The following is a 22,855-nucleotide window of genomic DNA, read 5'->3' as shown; positions in this document are numbered from 1 at the left end:
CGAGAAAAAGTCTCTCTGTCTACTTTCCTTTTTTTCCTACCTATTATTTCTTTCTCTCTGCCTTGGTCTGTCTTTTTCTTCCTCATAATCTCTGTCTGCATCCAGTTTTTTCTCATTTTTTCCTTCTCTTTCAAACATTTTCTTCCTCCATCCTACCCTAACTTGCCGCAATAGGAAAAAGAATTATATCATGGAGATTCTGTTGTTTTGTTGAATAAAAATATGTATGCCCTATTTTTAATTTTTTAAATGTTGATTATTATTTTAATATATATTAAAATAGATGAAGACAAAACAATTTAATTTTTAAAACGTAAGATCTTTAAAAATATTTAATAAATCTCACTTGCAACACATAAACATTTTCATAAAAACTTTAAATACATAGTACGAGTGAGTAACATTTGATTTGTACCACCATTTCCTTTCTTCTCTCATCCAAGTTGGGCCATGCTCTGCCAGTCCCTCTGTATGTGCAGTTGGAAAGTATTCACAGAAATATGGCACCTGCACTGTTTCTACACATTTTGACATAGCTATTTTCAAGTGGCTGACACAGAAGTATCAAAATGTAGATGCAGCATTTTTAATACAAGCAGTATATATTAAAAAAAAAAAACCTGACTCCCACTTAATTCTTTACCCTTATTGCTCATCTCTGAGCCTCACAGGAAGGGGTGTGACAAACAGGGATAAGTCAAGTCAGAGCTAGTATTTAAACCCCAGCCGGTGGCGTAGTCGTTAAGTGCTATGGCTACTAACCAAAAGGTCAGTAGTTTGAATCCACCAGGCGCTCCTTGGAAACCCTATGGGGCAGTTCTACTCTGTCCTGTAGGGTCGCTATGAGTCGGAATCGACTTGATGGCAGTGAGTTTTTTTTTTAATCCCTTACTAATGTTGGGATCAGGGTGGGTTATTAATTTCTATGTGCCTCAACTTCATCAGGTATAAAATAGGGAAATAAGTAACAGCACCAATCCAACGTGAGAGTTTTGAACATTAACTGAGATACTGGATGCAGAACTTAACACATGGTGAGCATTCAATGAAAGGAAAACTACGTGATGGATCACTCTTTTAAATGTGCAGAGTTTAATGGCTGATTCAGAAGTTGTCAAAACAGTCTGTGCTCTTCAGACTACACTGTATTTTAAAGGAAAGCGCCAAGTTCCAGAATGGACTCCGACAAAACACTTTGTCAGTTCACTGAATTTATTAAAAATACTTTTCAGTATACAGTAATTTCTTTTGAGTAAAATAATAAAACTTCTAAATATTTCATAATTTTCAGGTCAGGTATTTGGTAACTGTACAAATATCTTCCATCAGTTATTTTGCTTCTCTCCTCTTCCTAGGACGTTACTTGCTGAGCGTGGTTGACAACTTGTCCATCAAAACTATGAACAAACAGAGATGTGTCACCTCAAAAAAATGGTATCTGCGAAATCTCTGTTAGCCATTATATCGATAAATCAGAGGGCAACTAAAGAGATCCATGGACTAGTTACCTGCGGTGATGGTTGTGTGGCCCTGTGAGTGTGATTAATGCCAATGGATTGTATTCTTAAAAATGGTTAAAATGGCAAATTTTAAGCTTAACATATTTTACCACAGTTAAAAAAAAAAAACTGAGCATGACTTCCTTAGTGTGCCTAATATTGATATTAAGGGTATTTAGTCATACATTTTAGGAACCCTTCTACTGTGTAAAAAGAGGGAAAAGAATTTATAAATGATCTTTCTTTTGTTCTCTCTTCTAATTCTCACAGCTTTCCTTCTTTCCGTCGTTAGCTATGAAATGCAAAATGAATACTGTCACTAACTGCTCAGGTGCTATTTAGGAAGCTCTAACTGTATCTGTTTTCTCTCCACTGTCAGTCTCGAGAGCAGGTAGTATGTTCATGCCTAACTCACTGACTTGCAAAAGCAATGATGGAGTTATAAGAGATAAGCTAGTTAAAAGAGATAACACTCTATATTGAGAACCTGGGTAATACATGCTATTTGTATCAGTCAGGGGGTTATCATCTAACAGTTCATACTTTCGAGAAGAGAAAAAATATTAGACAAGTCTCACAGAATTTCCACAAAAAAAAAAAAAAAAAAAGCAATGGCAACATGTTTTTAGCCAGTTGAAATAAACAGGGATTATTTGATAGACGGTCTTGATCCACTTGTTGGAGGAAATAGCAGATTTTGGAATCTTTTTCCCCTCTGTGCTTACTTGTGTGTTGAGAAGAAGAAATTAAGACAAGCAAGTGCTATGCTCCTTTCTGCTCTTGCTGGTGCACAGAATAAAGTTATACCCTAAAAACACTAGCTGTCTTTAGTACACTGCTTCCCACCTTCTGCACTTCACAGCACAGAAGAGGAAACTTGAAGAGCACGCAAAGGTAACTGGACAAGCCACTCAAGGCCAGAAGAGCCTGGCCTGCAGGCTAAGGGAGGCCATATCTTGAGCATACCTGTAACCCATTTGTGGCACACAGGCTGGGAAGCTCTGTTCTACTATATGCCAGGCTAGTTATTAGAAATCTAAACACAAAAACACTACATGGGTAATTTTTGTATCCTTTTAGTTAAACGGCTGACATTGTGATTAAGCAAAAAATGAAAATAGCAGCTCCTAAAGGCTTTGGGGGGAAAAAAAAAAGACCCACTGCCGTGGAGTCGATTCTGACTTATACAGGCCCTATAGGACAAAGGAGAACTGTAATAAAGAAGGAGACCCTCAATGAGATGCACTGACAGTTGCTGCAACAATGGGCTCAAACGTAACAACGACTATGAGGGTGACGCAGGACCACGAAGCATTTGTTTCCGTTGTACTCAGGGTCGTTATGAGTTGGAAACAAGTCCACAGCACCTAATAACAGAGACTCTAAAGCCTGTTGGAGCAGTATCAGTAAATAAATCCCTTCATGCACTCCTAACTCCCATTGTAGCACAGATGCATCAAACTCAGCTTCAGGTACCAGGACGATCTCAGGCCCATGGAGGCAGTAAGGAATTTCTCCTCTGAACCTTGCAGACCGAGGTGTAAGGCATCAAATAATGAAAGGAAAATACTTCCTCACTTTCAGCTCTCCTAATCTAGAAAGGATCCATAATGTACAATAGTGGAGACTTGTCAAATTATTTCAGAATTCACTACAAATAAGGGACGTAGCCCAATTGTACAATTTGATTTTAGAGGTGGAAGGGGTTCTTAATAGCAGAGGCTTAAAATTTCTGTAAAGGAGAATATCAAAGTAACTGTCCGGTTAGAAGTAGGAATTAGGGTGTGTCTTGAGGCTAAGCATAGGGTTTTCATTTAAACTGTACATTTATTCGGGATGAACTTCCGGTAGTCGATGAGGGAGGGTGTAAAAGACTCTCTGAAGCCAACTCTTTGTGCCATAATCTGTTACTCTCGAGTCGATTCCAACCCATAGTGACCCTGTAGGACAGAGCTGTAATCTTCATGGAGGCAGACCGGCACATTTTTCTCCAGCGGCTGGTGCATTCAAACCACCAAACTTTCGGTTAGCAGCTGGGCACTTCACCACTGCACCACCAGGGCTGCTCTGTGCCACCACTTGGAAATGATCTAAATCTACTTAGTGGTTTCTCATGTTAATAAAGCAAATGGTTAAATACTCTGTGATTAGATAGAAAACACGGTTAGATGCTCAACAAGTAGAGTACAGCAGCGATTTACGTATTGCTTTTTTTTTCCTCTCATAAACTCCCGGAGAAATTAATTCTTAATGAATTCTAGTAACATTATATGAATCTTTGCAAATGCTGCTGTTCCGCCTGTTCTGTACTTGGATAGATATGGCATTTTAAATACAGGAAGTACTTGCAAAATAAAAACTGAGCAGGAAAAAACAAAAGATCTTAAAATATAATTCGTACCGTTGAAGAAGTCTTAGGAAAGATTTCTTAAAATTATTATATGCTATCATGAAGCAAGACCAGTTTTTCCTAAGTAATCTCAAGCAACTTGTGTCCTTAATAAAACAAAATTTTAGATCATGTCCTACAGTGATAAATTAAGCAATCTTACTTTCTAAAGTGCAACAAAGGCTTTAGAAATATATTTTTTCCTATGAATACCAAGTTATTATGATATATGAACTGATAATATGTAAAACATTTTTAAATTAATGTGCATATGAGAAAAAGCTTTGCCTCCAATGGTAACTGGACAGCAGCACAGGGTACCAATGGACTGGGAAGTGCTGTTACCACTGTCATCTCAAATGGATTTGCATTTGAATAAAAACAAAGTAATTAATAATGACACTTGAGATAAAGTTTGAGACTGATCTCAAAGTGGAAACCTACATCAGTTTTTGATGATGCTTTTTAAATATAGGTGGTATAAATACAAATATATTTGAAACCTTCATCCTTTTATGTTCAACAGCTTTATCAGAATTTTGGGTTTACAAAGGTCTCTCAGAGTTAATCCAATGCATTCTCTCATCTAGATTTTATTTATACTCTAGAAATGGAGAATGATGTCATGGAAAGAACACTAGGCCTGGAGCTAGGGTTCTTGGGTTGCAATAATCTTGACTGTGCCACCAACTTGGTCCATCACTTTAAGTGAGCCATTTACTAGACTTCTAGGCTCCGATTTCCTCACCTGTAAAACATGGACCAGCTCTAAATTTCTATGATTCTATCTAAAGGATCTCATTCTGTTATGCATAATCCTGTGCACTAGGGATAAAATAACCCTTGTGCAAATTTTGAATGTTTAGCTTATTACATTACTGTATATGTATTTTTCTTGGTGTATATTCATATGGTTTCTGTATTAAGCCGTACCATTTACTTAGACCTTTAAGTTAAAGCCATATTTTTAAAAAACAAACTTTGAGAGCACTTAATTGTCTAGTGAAGTTTAGTGATCTCTGCATACTGCAACTACATGACTGGCATTTGTAAATAAAATAGGTACTTTCTATTACAGTTTAATAAATTTAGTCTAATTCCATTATCAGAAAGCGTAGGGAAAGAAACTCATATTTAATAACCTTCAATATACTAAGCAAATGATTCATTTAATAAGAACTGATTAATGGAGAATATTGATCAAGACCATCTCAATGATATCACTCCTTAATCTATACTGGAAATCAAATGAGCACTCTTTAGGCTAATAATCTGACCTTTCAGTTTTAAACATTCTAAATATGCTACTGAGTACTTCAAAATTATCCTTGTTTCCTTAACCCAGCCCCCCTGTCCCATCCTTCGTCTCCTTCCACCCTAAAAATAGGGATTCATGAAACACAAAGTGAGTCTGGGAAAGTGGGCTCAAGCAGAGAGCAGCCATTTCTATCATATTTGAAAATTCAATACACATTTTGCTGTGCCATATAACTAACTTCTTTTAAAAAAATCCAGATTCAAGACATTTAAACATAAAAGGATTATTTCACCACCCAGATAAAAAGGATTATTTGACCATTCAGATATCTGATACAGGGATGCCGAAGTCTGCCAATATTCCTAGTTATAAAAAGCTTCATGGTTAAGTACAATCATACCATTGATTTGTATTCATCTCTAGCCCACTCTGGGATTTTTTTATAGGCAGTAATACATAGATATACCTCATTTTATATAAAACAGAATTTCATTAAAGTCATGTGTAACTTCTATTTGCAAATCAAATTATATTTTAAATAAGCTAATACTTGATAAATTCTGTGTTAAATTTTAATAGGTCAAGATGACTTACATGATTTACTTTTTAAGAAAGTAACATTTAGAATTTGTTCAAAATTTCTCATGGTACACACTTCTTTATTATGGCCAACCTAATTCAGAACAGTGTCATAAGTGTCATAAGAATTACTATTACCTTTTACGAACTACAACTACAGCCCATGTACCAAATCCAGTCTACTGCTTTTTTTGTAAATAAAGTTTTATTGGGATACAACCACACTCATTCATTTACATAATGTCTGGGGAGTAAAATGGCAGAGTTGAGACTGTACGGGCATATTTACTATGTAACCCGAAGGGTCTCAACAGAAAGGAACTTAGAAAAGCAAATTCACTATTAATGACTAAAAAATACTGTTTTTTAAATGTAAAGACAAAATAAATCAATGAAAGGCTATACTAAAATACTTTGATTTTTAAACCCATTAAAAAGTTTATACCAAAATCAAAATATTTTCCTTCCAACTAAGTAGTCTTATTTATTATAAAAGTTTCTTCACACGGTATTTCTTACAAGATGTTAGAATGTAATAAAGCAACTTAATTGTTTTTTAAAATAACACTTTGGAAGTTACATCTTGACTTTTAATCACATGTTTAACATTTCTAATTACAACCTTTACAGAAAAATGAACCTATTATTGGTAGATGATATTTGATCAGAGCAGTCGAGCAGAAATTATTCTGCACATCAGAAACTCGGACATAAAGGAAATACATACATATTGTGAATGCAATTTCCTGTCAAATGCAGTGACACACATTCTTAAACAGACCGCTTTTTTCCCACCTAAATCTGCTCTTCTCAAAACTGTGTAACTTTGTAATTACTTCATGTTGGTCCCTATAGTCTCCGCAAAAACAAATTTTGATTGCTTTTTTTTTTTTTTACCTTGAGATCACGGTACACAATCTTTCCGGAATGTAGATAGTCCAAAGCAGAGACAATTTCTGCACCATAGAAACGTGTGCGGTCCTCAGAGAACACCCGCTCTCTCGACAAATGGAAAAACAGCTGCAAGGTAAACAGCAGGGACAGGATTGTAATAATTACTGAGTTAGTGGGGGAAATTAACACAAACATAAAACACCTCTCATCACCATATTGTGATGATGGATAGTGTACTCTCAGTGGACACCGAGCACTCTTAGACAGCAGCTGGCTTATCTTTTCCAGGTTTCCAAGGGGAAACTGCGAGCTGGTAAATCAGCGTTTTAATCAATATACCAATCTTGTTTAAGGCATTCTGCTTGCTACCCATTTAACCTTCAGTTAGCAGAGGAAAAAAGTACATATCATAAGACTGCATTTTCTCCTCACTATACCATTGCTTCACTCTTTCAAGGATTTGGTATCGGGACATACTATTAAGTAGACACAAGCTGAACTGTAATACTTTTTACCTTAATTGCTTGATTTACATTTGACTTCAAAACAGGACTAGTGATTTGCTGGAACTAATTTATGAGAACTTACTATATTCCATAATTTGACTGATCATAAAATCTTTTCAAGACTTCAATCATTGTTTTCCATGGTGAGAAACTGTAAGGCTTTTTTTACTTTATTTTAGTAATGCCCAAAAATAGATTGAGATCTTCCATTGTTTCCATTACAGTTCTCAACATCTGTTACTTTTCTATTTCCAATAAGAATTAACTATGACTCCAACCTTTCCTCCTGCAGTCATTTAAAACTATAAGCCAATCCATTTCCTGGGTAACCACTTAAAAGATATGCCATTCAACAGTCAACAAATGTTACTGGGTGCTCACTGTGACCAAGCACCCGGCTCTTTATTTAGGATAGCTCTTCAATGAAGAGCCTGCGTACCTCATCTCTCAGCCCAACAATGTACATAAGCACGGAGCAGGTTTCAGCACCATGAACTGACTACTGACCCGTGTTGTACTATTTCACTCTATGAAGGGATCTACCAAGAACAATGAAGGATTGTTTAAAGTGCCAAGTACACCATTGGGCGCCATGGTCAGTACTCAATACATGTGATTAAAGACATGAGTCAATTACTCTGTGTACCCTGGACTACAAGATCAGAATTTAACTGTCTTCCATGCTCCTACGGTTATCTCCAAGACATCAGGGTCAGCCAAGATTTGTTCCAGACACACCAAATCAGAATTCCAAGTAACATAAAACAGGTGTCCTACAGATTCTTCCTTACCCTTTCCCACCTCCACCCTCCACTTAATTTATGCCTAACAGTCTATCATTGTTTTCAAATAAACTTCTTGCATGACCCATAAAAATGAATCATCTATTACCAAAAAAAATTAGTTCAGCATTACCTAAAAACTAAAATATATGGCAGATAGTCTCTAAACTTTAACTGATCTCTAAAAAGTTGTCATATTTTATTAAATCTAAAATGATATTGATCAGGACTGTATCATTAATTTATATAACATGAAGAAAAAAATGTTATCGATTGAAACGATGACACACCATCAATATAAAATTCTGATTAAAAAATGTGAAATGTGTCTTAAAAATGATGAATTGCAGTACACCAAAAATCAAATAAATTTAATTAATTGCTCAGGGATATTTGTCAAAATTCATTCGTTTCATATAGACAACTATATACTATTAATGTACTATTAATGAGGACAGGGCATAGAAGGAACTATGAATGATCAGTAAAACCATTCAGGAAAATTTCTGGGTCAAAATAATTTCTCTGTGCTTTATACAAAATATTACTAACTTTGATTAAGGAGCCTCTCTCTTACGTAGATTTATAGTAATCTTCTAAAGAGATATAAACAGTGGGTTAAAACCCATTGCCATCGAGTCTAGCAGCCCTACAGGACAGAGTAAAACTGCCCCAAAGAGTTTCCAAGGAGCGGTTGGTGGATTCGAACTGCTGACCTTTTGGTTAACAGCTGAATGCATAACCACTGCGCCACAGTGGTTAGGTTTCTAAGTTTTCTTAAAAGATTGTTAAGCCTACTATCCACTCATCTACTTTAGGATATGGATCCTCCCCAGAACAATATAATACATGCAGGATTCTAAATCTTTCTTAGGTAATAAATCCTCAATTTGTCTGCAGGCCAATTACTATAAAACTATCAGATAAAAAAGTGCATTTAAGGAGAAGAATTCTATTTCTCATTCTGCTGACATCTAATATTTACCCCTACTACTTTATGGAATTTATTCTTGTTAAGATAATCAAAAACCTCACAATTACCAAATCACTGATCTATTTACAGTCCCCACCCTTACTTCCTTGTTCTGGAGCTGAGACCATAACTAGCACTGTCCTCTCTTTCTAGAATCAGGTTCCTTGGCTTTGCTAATAGAACTCTCTCCTGATTTTCTTCCTAACTCTCTAGATAATCCTTCTCAATTTCAACCTTAGCTTTGAACTCAGTTTTCAATGCAGCACTCAATTACTGTGCTGGGTATGGAGAAGGGAAAAAGAGGGGATAGAGTGGTGACTGGGACATAATTCCTGCCCTTTAAGGAACTCCAACCCAGTGAAGGAGACATGTGTATAAATAAAAAGCAAGAGGACTGTGATACAGTTTATAACTCAGATATTAAAAATGCTTTGGAGGCAAAATGTGATTAACTTCCAATAGGATTATTTGGGGAGACTTCACAAATAAGGTAATATATCCCTTAAGTTTTAAAAGATGGGATTTTCAAAAGTGGAGAAGGTAAAATATGAAAGTAAGAGAAGTACAAAAGATTGCTACTCAAGTTCTTATTCATCTTTGTTTCTAACAGAGTCTAGTGCAGTACCTGCACAAAATAATAAATAAATGTTTGCAGAAAAAAAAACTAATTCTAAAGGGAAAACAACCCCAGCAATGGCAAGGAAACACGTGGGAAATACATAATGTAAGAAGCAGAAAAAAAGAATGTATTAACAAGGTGATGATAGGACTTAAAGGAAAAGAGGAGACCAGACTGTTTAGGGCCTTCATTGTCAGGATAATGAGTCAGAACTTTGTTCTGTAGAGAAGGGAACATCAAGGAGTTTGCGGTTAAAAATAAATAAACAAAACTGAACTCTAGCATAATTTTAAAAAGGCAATTCTGGCAGCAATTGGAGAATCAACTAAAAGGATCTGAGACTGCAGTCTGGTAAACAATTCATCAAGTACAACAAAAACACAGCTACTGAGCCTCATCCATTCAGTGCTAGCTGCTGTGAAAAGCTGCAGACACAATAACGAGGAGGAAACTGCACCATTCCTCAACGATATCGCTATTGGGGAGAATAGCCAGACACATAAACAACTCAACTAAAAATATGGTAACTATTTTAAAATAGTGAGCACATTTAAAGAAGTGAATAAGTATGTTTGGCAATATCAGAAGCTACCTTTGAGCTGGATAAGAGCTTCCTAGAGTCGTTCACCTAGGGTGGGAGTAAAGGCATTTCAAGACATTTCCAGAGGGAACTGGCCTGCAGAATTTGGGCCAAGGGAGAGAGCAATATTGTTGAGGTTTCCGTATGGTTAGCTGAGTAGATGCAGCTGCCGAGACTATAGAAGAAAAGAAAGGGGATGGAGATAGAGACGTAATGGGTTTTAACCCATCGACTTGTAAACAAGCATTGACAACACAGCCTTGAAACTATGGGTTCCAGGGTACAGAAATAGATATGGAGTTATTTATGTGAAGGATATAGTTAAAACTAAGGAAGTGCAATATAGCGCAGGAATTCAGTAGGAACTGAAAAGAGAGCTAAGGTCAGAATCTAAGGGTGCCATTACACTTAAGACCAGGAAAAAGAAGCACTGCATAATACTGACATAGAGTTCTCAAAAAAAAAGTCCAAAAGGAAACAAGAACACAGTATTTTAGAGGCCAAGGTAAAAGAAAGTTTCAGCAAATAAGTTGACTGGACTTAAGAATTCGGTCAGTTGTCACCCTTTCAGGGAAAAGGTGTCATGTGAGAAGCAAATGTGAGGTAAAGACAGAAAAAGAAGATAATTACGTCAGGAAAAATGAACAAGAGGAGGCAAATATTATTCAAACAGAAGACTTTTGCTGCAAGATATTAAATGATGCTTTCAGGAAAACTTCTACAAGAAAATAAGAGATACTAAAAAACTACAATTCATATAGAACAGACACACAAATTAAAGATCAATGAAATCCAGTACCAAGAAACAGGTTATTTTATATTATAAGAATTTAACAAATGATAAGTTGATAATGACAGTGAGAGGATAAAAAGTACATGAATAAAATGACTACTGAATAAATGTTGCTATGATAATTGCTTAACTTTAGAGAAAAATAAAATTGTATATCTCGCACCATAAAATTTCAAGTATAATTAACAGTTAAATATAATATACAAACTAATATTTTAAAAAACTAGAAGAAAATACAAAAGAAATAGTTACTGGATATCATGATAAAGAATGAATTTCTAAATAGAAAAGAAAAGGAACCAGGAAAAAAAAAACTGGTAGAACTATGTGAAATAACAAAAAAATATATAAAATTATTTATAAGAAATATGACAAAGAGCTCATATCTTTAATATATAAAGAAATAATATGAAAAATAAAATGTTACCTTCTGTCCTGAACAACTGCACAGAAATAAAACAATGGAAATAAATACTGGACAAATTATATATTAGATATGGGACAACAGGCAGTGTAGGACCATGACCCCTCTGAGAATGTAAACAAACAAGGTAAGCCCTACAGCCATCCCACCTTCTTTTCACGAGCACTTTCTGGAACACTATGCAGGAAAGGAAATCCCAAGCAAAACTGAGAGGTCTCGATGCTGGATGGAAAATATCAAATTTTGAAAAGGGTGAGGTGGATGGCATTTGCAGGGAGAGCACCAGAGAAAAACAAGCTATACAATCTGCAGAGCTGGATCTGATGCTAAATATTAAGCAGCGCATCTATATGGCTAAACTTTCTGCGTACAAGCGGAGAAGGAACGGGGAGCTGCATGTCAAATCATTTCCAGAGCTCACGCAGAGCTTACAGGTGTTCGACTTCTGACCAGAGCAGAGATTCATCAACGAACAACCAGGTATACAGTAGATGCCTCAAAAAAGTCAGAGAAAAAGTGAAACCTACACTGAAAAAGCTAACAAACGATATTGTAAAATATCAGTTAGATATGCAAATAATCTAACTGGCTGCTAGAACACAGTCTAAAACTCTTTGAAGGAAGACAACAAAATCCAGAAAATCAACAATGTAAAGTTCAAATTGTCTAGCACCCAATCAACAATTTTTACACATGAAAAGATGCAAGAAAATGTGGTCTGCAACCAAAAGAAAAAATCGGTCATTTGAAAGAAACCAAAAAAATGAAAGACATGATAGAATTAGTACAGTACATAAGCTTGAAGATGGGAGAAACGTAAAATAAAAATAGAAACAAATGGAATTTCTAGAGATAAAAGATAAATTCTCTGAAATGAAAAATTTACTAAACTCGAGAGTAACAATAGTTTAGACACTGAAAGAGAAAAGACCAGTGAACATGAAGGCATAGCAACAGAAACTACACAAAGTTCAAATGAAAGGAAGGGGGGAAAAATAGCCCTAGTGAACTGTTAGAATCTAGGAGTCAAATATATGTCTATCTACAGTACCTGCAAGAGGGGTGGGGAAGGGCACATTTGTGACCCAACACTTGAAAATTTCCAAAATAGGTTGGAAATGACAAATACACAGATACAAGAATCCCAACAAACCTGAACAGGATAAAAATTACAAACATGTGGGCATGCTCAAAACATAACAAGTCATAGTATATTCAAATTTCTGAAAAACCAGTGATAAACAGAAAATCTTTATAACATTCTGAGTTAAAAAAAAAAAAATACATTACCATAAGGAGCCCTGGTGCCACAATGGTTAAGCACTCAGCTGCTGACTGAAAACTCAGTGGTCAAACCCACAGGAGGCTCAGTGGGAAAACAGTCCTGGTGATCTGCTCCCATAAAGATTACAGCCTACAAAAGGCTATGGAGCAGTTCTACTCTGTCCTACAGGGTCACCATAAGTTGAAATCGACTTGATGGCACACAACAACAATTATGTACAGAGATAAAAAAAAAAAAAAAAAAAAAAACAAGAGAATATGCCTGGACTTCTTCACCCAGACAATGTAAGTAAGAGGACATTGTAAAATTTTAAGTCCAAGTTGCTGGAAGAAAAAACGTAGCCTAAAAATCAGATTCAGTGAAAATATCCAGCAACAACAAAAAAAGATTAGACATTTCTTATTTGACAGTAATTGAGTAACAGACACCAGATTTACATTCCCTTCTTCATTCAAAACACATGAAACAAGGATTTTTTTTTTTTTTTAACATTAAACATTAGAGAAAAGCCTAAAAGCAGCCAGAGGGAAGAGAAACAAACATTAAACACAAATGAACAAAGATAAAAATGAAGGCAGACTTCCTGTCAGAAGCTATGCAGGTCAGAAGACAGTAGAGTGACACCTTAGTAACAGTGAAAGATAAAACTAGCAAACTACTGTTCAATACCTAGCTAAAATATCTTTTGAAAAATCATAGCAAAATAAAACCTTTTCCAGAAAGATAAAAGGTTAGAAAATTCATCACCAGAAAAACTGCACTATAAGGAATGTTCAAGGTTATGTTTTAAGCTGAAGGAAAATGATACCAGATAGACTACTGAATCTATAAAGGTAAAGAGACTAGAAATGATTACCAATTACATGGGCAAATAACAATTTTCTTATGTTTTAAATCTCTTTAAAGTATAATTGGCTGTTTAAAACAAAAATTACAATGCATCATGGGATTTATAGCATACATAGAAATAAAATGTATGATAACAACAGTTTAAAGACTGGAACTGGGAAAAGGGTACCGGTGAAAGGATCTTACAACACATACAAGGGGTATAATATATAAAATGTGTTAAAAATGAGTTTGTCCCACAAAGAAAACTGCAGCTTCAAAAAAATTACTGATTCTACCAAACATTTAAAAAAAAAAAAAATTTATGCAAATTCTTCCAGAAAACAGAAGGGAAATACTTCCCAGGACATTATATGAAGCCAGGAATATCTTAATACAATACCATACAAAAACACTACATGAAGAGAAAAGTAGAGATCAATATCCCTCATAATCAGAGATATAAAAAACCTTAGGCAGCAGAGTACAGGGACCCTAGAAAAAAGGAAAAAATACAGTGATGACTATAATTGCCCCAGCTTGCTGTCTGGGCAGAGTGTCCTGGTGGCAGCAAAGGGAGGAAAAACTGAAACAGAGCCTGTTGGTATTCCTGAGGTCAGACTTTGGGGAGATGATAGTACCCAAGATTCATGAGACAGAAAATCAGAGAAAGGATCTACAAAGACAGAGAACTCCAGATATCTGCAATGGACTACCTTTGGGTTTCACTGAGTTTCATTACCAAATCAAATCCAACAATACATATAGAGGAGAATACATCATGACTAAGGGTTAATCCCACGAAGACTACAGCCTTCAGTTTGGATTACACCTCAACATTTAAAAAAAAATTTCTCACAACTGGACCAATAAGCACCATGATAAATGGAGAAAATACTGAAGTTGTCAAGGATTTCATTTTCCTAGGATCCACAATCAACACCCATGGAAGCAGCAGTCAAGAAATCAAACTAAGTATTGCACTGGGCAAATCTGCAGCAGAAGACCTCTCGTAAGTGTTAAAAAGCAAAGATGTCACTTTGAGGACTAAGGTGCGCCTGGCCCAAGCCGTGGTGTTTTCAATCACCTCATATGCATGCAAAAGCTGGACAATGAATAAGGAAGGCTGAAGAAGAATTGATGCCTTTGAATTATGGAGTTGGTAAAGAATACTGAATAGACCATGGACTGCCAAAGAATGAGCAAATGTGTCTCGGATGGAGTACAGCCAGAATGCTCCTTAGAAGTGAGGATGCTGAGGCTTCCTCTCACGTACTTTGGACATATTTTCAGGAGGGACCAATCCCTGGAAAAGTACATCATGCTTGGTAAAGTGTCAGCAAAAAAGACGACGACCCTCAATGAGATGGACCGACACAGTGGCTGCAACAATGGACTCAAACATAACGATGATCGTGAGGATGGCGCAGGACTGGGTAGTGTTTTGTCCTCTTGTACGTAAAAACCCGTTGCTGTTGAGTAGATTCTGACTCATAACAACCCTACAGGACAACAAAACTGCCCCAGAGAGTTTCCAAGGAGCGTCTGCCAGATTTGAGCTGCCAACCTTTTGGTTAGCAGCCATAGCACTTAGTCATTATGCCATCAAGGTTTCTCTCTTGTATATAGGGTCGCTGTAAGTGGAAACTGACTCAACAGCTACTAACAACAACAATCCCAGGAAGAGCAATTTAATGTAAAAAAGTCAATCGATGTAACTTACCGTGTTAACAGACTAAAAAGTAAAACCCCTATCATCTTAATTGCAGCAGAAAAAGGTTTTTAAAAAAGTCAATGTCCACTGACAATAAATACTCTTAGTAAACAGGAGAGAACTAAATCAATCTGATAAAGGGCATATATGAAAAACTTACAGCTAACATTACACTTACCATATTTTTACACAAATAACGTGCACCTTCTATATTTGCCAACTGCATCCTCTCCCCATGAGACATTTGTTAAGCGTGATATGCTAATTTTTTAACAGCAACATGTAAAAAATGGGCATAGTGGCGATTATGAAAATCTCTCGCAGGGAGAAGGCACGGTTGGCAAACGTAGAAGATGTGTGTCATTTGCGTAAAAATATGGTAGTAATGAAAGACTGAATTCTTTCCCCTAACACTGAGAAGCAGCCTTGGTTGCACAGTGGTTAAGTGCTCGGCGATAACTAAAAGGTTGGCCGTCTGAATCCATCAGCCACTCCTTGGAAACCCTACGGGGCAACTCTATTCTGTCCGATAGGGTTGCTATGAGTCAGGGTCGACTTGACGGCAATAAGCATTGAGAACAAAAACAACGATGTTCACCACTTCGACACTGTACTAGAGCTTCTAGCCAGTGAAATGAGGCACACGTAAACAGACACCTAACAAATAAATGCCATACGGATTGAAAAAGGAGTAAAATTGCCTTTATTCGCAGATAGCAAGTTGTCTGCACAGAAAACCCTAAGAAATACACACACAAAAAGGTACCAGAATTAGTTTGTGAGTTTACGGAGGACAAGGGATACAAAATGGAAACACAAATATCAACTGTATTCGAATATGCTAGCAACAAACAATTGGAAAAGGAGAAAAATAGGAATATGTAAGGATAAATTTGAAAAAAGTTTGCAAAGCCTGTACGATGGAAACTACAAAGCATTTCAACAGAAATTAGATAAGACAGAGAGAGATACCGTGTTCACGGATCAGAAGGCTCAATATTATAAAAATGCCAACTGTCACCAAACTGATCTATAGACTCAATGCATTCTAATCTAATCTAGGCTTTTTTTTTAAAAAAAAAATTAGACGCCGATACTAAAATTTATATGGAAATGCAAAGGACCTAGAGGAGCCAAAATGAGTACAAAGGAGTACAAAGTTCTTGCTGATTTTAAGACATGCACTAAAGTCACTGGAATCAAGGCTGCGCGGCATTGGTATAATGAGAGACGTAAGGTCAATAATAGTCCAGAAACAGAACTACGCATGTATGGCAAACTGATTTCCAACAGAGGATGCCGAGATCATTCGATAGAAGGAATGAACAGCTTTTTCAACAAAAGATGCTGGAATAAGCAAATATGCATTTGGGGGAAAAATAAATCTAAATATGTATCTTAAAGCATACATAAAAATTAACTTGAAATGGAGCACAAACCTAAGCATGGTAGGCAAAACTACAAAACTTTTAGAAGAAACTATAATACAAAGTAAGTGTGACCTAGAGAAGACAAAGATTTCTTAGATAAGAAATGACAAAAACTGACGAACAGGACTTCAAAATTAAAAACTTCTGGTCCTCAAAAGATACCCCGGAGAAATTGAGAAAGCAAGCTACAGTGTGAAGAAGCTTTTATTTTCTTTTTAATAAATTCTATTTTTAGAGCAGTTTTAGGTTTACAAAAAAATTGTGCAGAGAGTACAAAGTTCCTATATATCCACCCCTCCACACACAAGCATTGTTTCTATTAACATCTTGCATTCCTATGGTACATTTGTTATAATTAATGAAACAATATTGATACATTATTGTAATCAGCTGAAGTCCACCATTTGCATTAGGGTTCACGCCTTATCCAATCCTGTGAGTTTTGACAAATCCACAATTATCTACGTCCCTCATTCTAACAGCACACAGAACAGCTTCACGCCCTAACAATGCCCCGTGCTCCACCTATTCATCCCTTCCTCCTACCCCTGAGCTTCTGGCAACCGTTGATCTTTTTATTCTTTTGCCTGTTCCTGAATGTCTTCTAGTTGGAATCACACAGTATGTAGCTTTTTCAGAGTGTCTTCTTTCACTTAGCAATATACATTTAAAGGCCTTTTACATCTTTTTGTGGCTTGATAGCTCATTTATTTTTAATGCTGAATAATACTCCATTTTATGGATGTACCAGTTTATTCACTCACCTATTGAAGGCTATGTCGGTTGCTTCCAATTTTGGGCAATTATGAATAAAGCTGCTATAAACATTCGTGTCCAGGATTTTATGTGGGCGTACGTTTTCAACTCACATGGATAAATACTTAAGAGCACGGCTGCTGGGGAGTAGAAGCCTATGTTTAGGTGTGTAAGAAACTGCTAGGCTGTCTTCCAAAGGGGCTGCACCATCCTGTGTTTCCACCAGCAATGGATGGGAGCTCCTGCTGCTCCAAAGCTTCCCGCTCCGCCAGTACTGGTTTTCTCAGTGTTCTGGATTTTAGCTGTTCTGATATGTTTGTAAGGTGGCCTGGTGGCACAGTAGTTAAGCGCTCAGATGCTAACTAAATGGTTGGCAGTTTGAACCTACCAGCCAGTCCACGGGAGAAAGAAGTGGCAGTCTGCCTCCACAAAGATTTACAAGCTTTGAAACCTCATGGAGTTGTTAGAATTGACTTGATTTTTAAAAAATTTTTGTTATTTAATACATTTGTAATGGTATCTCACTGTTCTTTTAACTTGCTAATCCCTAATGACATGTTGAATATCTTGTCATATGCTTCTTTTCCTTAGTGAGGTTCTCTTGAAATCTTTTGCCCATTTTGTAACTGGGCTGTTCGTTTTATTGAGTTTTAAGAGTTCTTTATATATCTTGGATACAAGTCCTTTATCAAATGTGTGTTTTCCAAGTATTTCTCCCCGTCTGTGGCATGTCTTTCCATACTCTTAATAATGTCTTTCACAGAGCAGAAATTTCTGATTTTACTGAAGCCCTACTTACCAATTTTTTCTTTTATGGATTGTGCCTTTGATGTTGTATCTAAAGATCATCACTATACCCAAGTCCACCTAGGTTTGCAGAAACTTTTCTTAACACATATATTTGGCAAAGTATTTGTAACCAGAATATACAAAGATACCATGCAAATTCAACAATAAGATAAACAACCTAATTAATGCATCAGCCAAATATTTGAACAGATAATTCACAAAAAAGTATGCAAATGGCCAATAAGTATGTGAACCAATGTTTAGTATCACCGTAATCAGAGAAATGCAACTTAACACCACAGTAAGATACTTCTACCTACTCACTAACTCACTAGAATGGCTAAAATTAAAAAGACAGACCACACCAAGGGTTGGTGAAGCTGTGAAGTAACTGGAACTCCCAGAACACTGCCGCTGGGAATGGAAAATGACCCAACTACTTTGCTAAACAGTTTTAGAGTTTCTTCAAATGTAAACATCTGTTTACACTGATCTCAACAATTCTACTCCTAAATTTTTAATCATGTGAAAAGAAAATGCATGTTCATATAAAAACTTGTACATGAAAACGCATACCAGCTTTACTCATATTAGGTAGTAACTGGAAAGTCCAAACGTACATCACTAGCAAGAAAGATTAACAGTGTCATAACCATATAATGAATCCTACTTAGTAATAAAAGGAACAAACTACTAAGAAATGCAATGAAATGGATGAATCTCAAACACATTATGCTGAGCAAAGGAAGCAGACACAAAGAGTAAATACTGTCTGATTCCATTCTATGAAATTTTACCAAACGTAAATCAAATGTTTAGTGTCAGAAGGCAGATTAATCATTGCCTAGGGTGAGCGTACAGGGAGTGGGGAGATAGGAATTGACTGAAGACAGGCAATTCGGAATTTTTCGAGGTGATGGAAATGTCTATATCTTTATTGTGATGGGGACAACGTATGTATATTTGTCGCTGAACTATACAATAAGTGCATTTCGTTACATGTAAAGTATACCTAAATAAATTTGATTTAAACAAAGGAAACAATATAAATGTTCAATAATTTGGAAAGGATTTAATAAATTCTAAGTACATAATGAATTACTCACCACCCAGAGACTTCTAGACAACTAGTACATGAACGAAACGTGCCCAGTCCTGCGCCAAATGCAACAAACTTTCCCAAGATGTTCACGATCGTTGGTATGCTCAAGTCCACTGCTGCAGCCACTGCGTAATTTGAGCGCCTTCCGTATTAGGGAGCTCGTCTTCCAGCATTATATCGGACAATATTCTGTTGTGATCCATAGATTTTTTTCACTGGCTAAATTTTGGGAGTAGATCACCAGGGTTTTCTTATTAGTCTGTCTTTCTCTGGAAGCGCCACTGAAACCTGTCCACCATGGGTGACCCTGCTGGTAACTGAAATACTGGTGGCATAGCTCCCACCACCACAGCAACACGTAAGACACACAGTACAACAAAATGACAGACGGGTGATTGCTAACTGGTGAGACTTAGAGTGGTTTTCATCTTCTGCTTTATACCTTGGAAATTACTTCTAATTATTTGTTTAATATAAAAAAAAAATTTTTTTTTTTTATATACATTTCTTAAAACACTATGCTCTCCTTAAACGGAGAGAGACCATCTGTCCTGTTCATACAATATACTGAGCACATAGCACAGTGGCTGGCTTAAGCAAGCAGTCAATAAACATTTTTTCAATTGAGCTGAAATAACTTTATGGCTTTTTAAAGTTCCCTGCAGTAAACATTTATTGTTACTTTTATAATAATAAAAAAAAATCATTTAAAGGTTTCAAATAAATGTACTGTAAACCCATGTACTGATTTAGGCTTATGACAAATTTAAGGATGCATTAATTTTTTTTTTTTTCCTAGGCAGAGGCACAGGGAAAGGAGAAAGACCATGAAAGTATTCTTTATCTTTGCATCTTCAATACTATGCCTAGTATATGGGACATGTTATGTGCTTAATGAATATGTATTGCAAAGAATACAGTTAAATTCAAAATACATTCCAAAAGAATCATTTATAATGAAAATTAGGCTTAAAGCTTTGAAGGTAAAATACTTTTATTAAAGGCATAAACGTTATATACAATAACTGAATAAACTTTGATTTGCTGCTCATGCAGGGAAGAAGCATATCGTTAAGTTCTGTCAAACAGAGGCTACATGTTCTCTTTCTTTTCTGTGTTGTGCTTAGCTATCCTGTAGGAATACAGCAATGCAAGCAGATTATCTTTAACATTAAATATACAAGTCTATCTCATCACCTACCCAGAAGGCTTATTTTAAAAATAAATTGCTATATTTTGAAAAATAATTGTATTCTTAATGCAACAAGCTTTCCCAAGAAAGAAAGATAGATAGATTTGGACTTTAAAAAATGTCCTATGAATCATCACTGCAAATGGAGGTTTTAAACTCAATTTTCTCACTTCTTGCAAATACTGCCTATAAAATTTTTCATCATTCCTTTGTAATCCTAAAAGAGTGGCTATCTAGAGAGTAACAAAATATGCATAATACAAGTCTCATTAACTTCAGTGATTAGATTCATTATCATAATATTGATTGAGCTTGGAACCTGAGTATCTTTAAAGGCAACTAATTAATTAAGCAATAAGACACGCCAGTCTGGGCAATAATGCTGATTAACATCCCTTGGGTATACAAGAAGACCTGAGATGAAGAGAATGGCTCTAGCTTACCCAAGGGGAAGTTAATCAACAATACCATACTACAAAACTGAAATAGTATTAGTTATACAATAAAATGAACATTAAAAACACTTCCTTTTAAAACATAAAAGTTTGCTTAACATTTAATAACACAATTCATATTAGTGATCTTTTAGATAGTTCTGATCTTTCACAATCTGTGCTCAATAGTTTGCATGTACTTTATACAGAAAAAATTCAGGCAAAATCAATGTAAATTTACATTTAGTTTTTCAAGGAAGGTTTTTTTCAGAAAAGACAGTGATGTAGACATGACATATAAAAATGCCCTATCTTAGTAACATTTCATTATAAAAATTCTTTAAAATATAAAATTGATCCCCTAGGAATGCTACAGAACTGAAAGGTCTGTACTGCTGAATTCTGAAAGTTTCTTGTTGGTAACTGTGCTAGCTACAAATTACAAGGTATCTACCTCAAGCCCCCATCTCTTTCTCTCCCTTCTGTTTTACAATTCTGATAATGTAACAAGAGCCCTAGGTCACCAACTAGGTGCTGGAAGCCTGAAGCACTAACCTATAAGTTGGCAATTGTTAAAGAAGTGATGTGAGACAAGTTAAGGAAAGTTTCTAGGTTTTAAAAGTCACCAGATAAAAACATTTAATAAGATGATATGTATTTAAAAAAATCCTTAAAAATAAATTTAGTTTCCTAATTTTTATACTTAATTAATATTAAAATTATTTCGTTAAGAAAACTAAATTAATAAGATTAAAGAAGAGACTGCTCAATTATACTACATTAAAAGTTAACACAGTGTTTATTTGGAGAATATACTTTTAAAAGGGTAAAAATTATCAAGGTAATTATTTTAACATATTTAAGTCTATTAGGAAATATGTGAAATATCTGGGTCATTTATGGTACACATCCAATATGAATGCAATAAAAATAATAAACACTATCATTTATTGAATATCAAGGGCATTACATTCTAACAATCATGAAAGCTACATATTACTCTCTCTATATTACACATAATTAAATATTACTAGTTTTTTTTATTAGTATTAAAATAGGTACTATTTTTGTGAGTGCTGCTACTTGTTCAGCACTGTGTTAAGTACTTTACATGCATTATATCATTTAATCCTCAAAACAACCTTATAAGATAGTCACTACCTTATAAACAAACTAAGGCTTAGTGATGTTATCAAACTTGCCCAATATCACATAGCTAGAAAGTGGCAAAGCTGGGATTAAAAGTTAGGTCAGCTGATCCTAAAACACACCACCTTTTTATTTTACTAAGTAGTTTGTATTAATTTGAGACCATAAATGCATAAAATCATTCTATTATGAACAAATTTCACCCATCTGTCTATTTTATGATGGCATAATACAAGCTACATGAGACAATGGCCTTCATCTAAAGTCCTGCTGTCTTCCCAGAGTCTAGAATGGTACAGATAATTCAATAAATCTTTGTTAAAAGATCAGTGTATCTGCAATTATGTGCTGAAGTCTCATATTCAACAAGGTTCTCATCAGAACCCCTGCACCTGCAGTTCTTTCTGGAAACCCTCGTCCCCATACTCTTTGCCACCACGTCTCAATCAAAATGCTACTTCCACAAAGAAGGAACTCCATTTACAACAGGTTCTTCATTATTCTCTCTTATACCATGCCACTCCTCTCACTGCCATTGTAATGGTACACTTACTGGGTTTATGTTTCCCCTTCTAGAATTCACGGCTGTTTAGTTCATCCTAGTGCACCCTATGACTGTGACATAATTAATACTCAATAAACACTGTTGAATGAATAACCAAAACCCACTGCTGACCAATTCCAACTCCCAGCAACCCTACAGGATAGAGAACTGTCCCATAGGGTTTCCAAAGCTGTAAATCCTTACAGAAGCAGACTGCCATACATATATATACACACACACACACAAACACATACACACACACACACAAATCTATATCACTAAATGTAAAGGCTCTAAACTTTAAAAAGTAAAAAGAAAAAATTGTCAGACTGGATT

General features: G+C 35.7%; 1 protein-coding gene across 6 annotated transcripts in view; it reads right to left on the bottom strand.

Annotated features, from left to right (window-relative positions):
• AKT3 (AKT serine/threonine kinase 3) overlaps positions 1-22,855 on the bottom strand; it is a 325,618-nt gene that overhangs the window by 63,396 nt on the left and 239,367 nt on the right. For all 6 annotated transcript variants that reach the window (XM_049868135.1, XM_049868133.1, XM_049868137.1 and 3 more), the window contains one exon: positions 6,623-6,745. In XM_049868135.1, the coding sequence (XP_049724092.1) occupies positions 6,623-6,745 (123 nt within the window). The remainder of the gene's footprint in view (positions 1-6,622; positions 6,746-22,855) is intronic.

Source organism: Elephas maximus, chromosome 24, assembly GCF_024166365.1.
Source record: "Elephas maximus indicus isolate mEleMax1 chromosome 24, mEleMax1 primary haplotype, whole genome shotgun sequence".
NCBI classification, from domain to species: Eukaryota; Metazoa; Chordata; class Mammalia; order Proboscidea; family Elephantidae; genus Elephas; species Elephas maximus.
The sequence above is the reverse complement of the archived record's forward strand: the minus strand, read 5'-3'. Positions and strand labels throughout refer to the sequence as shown.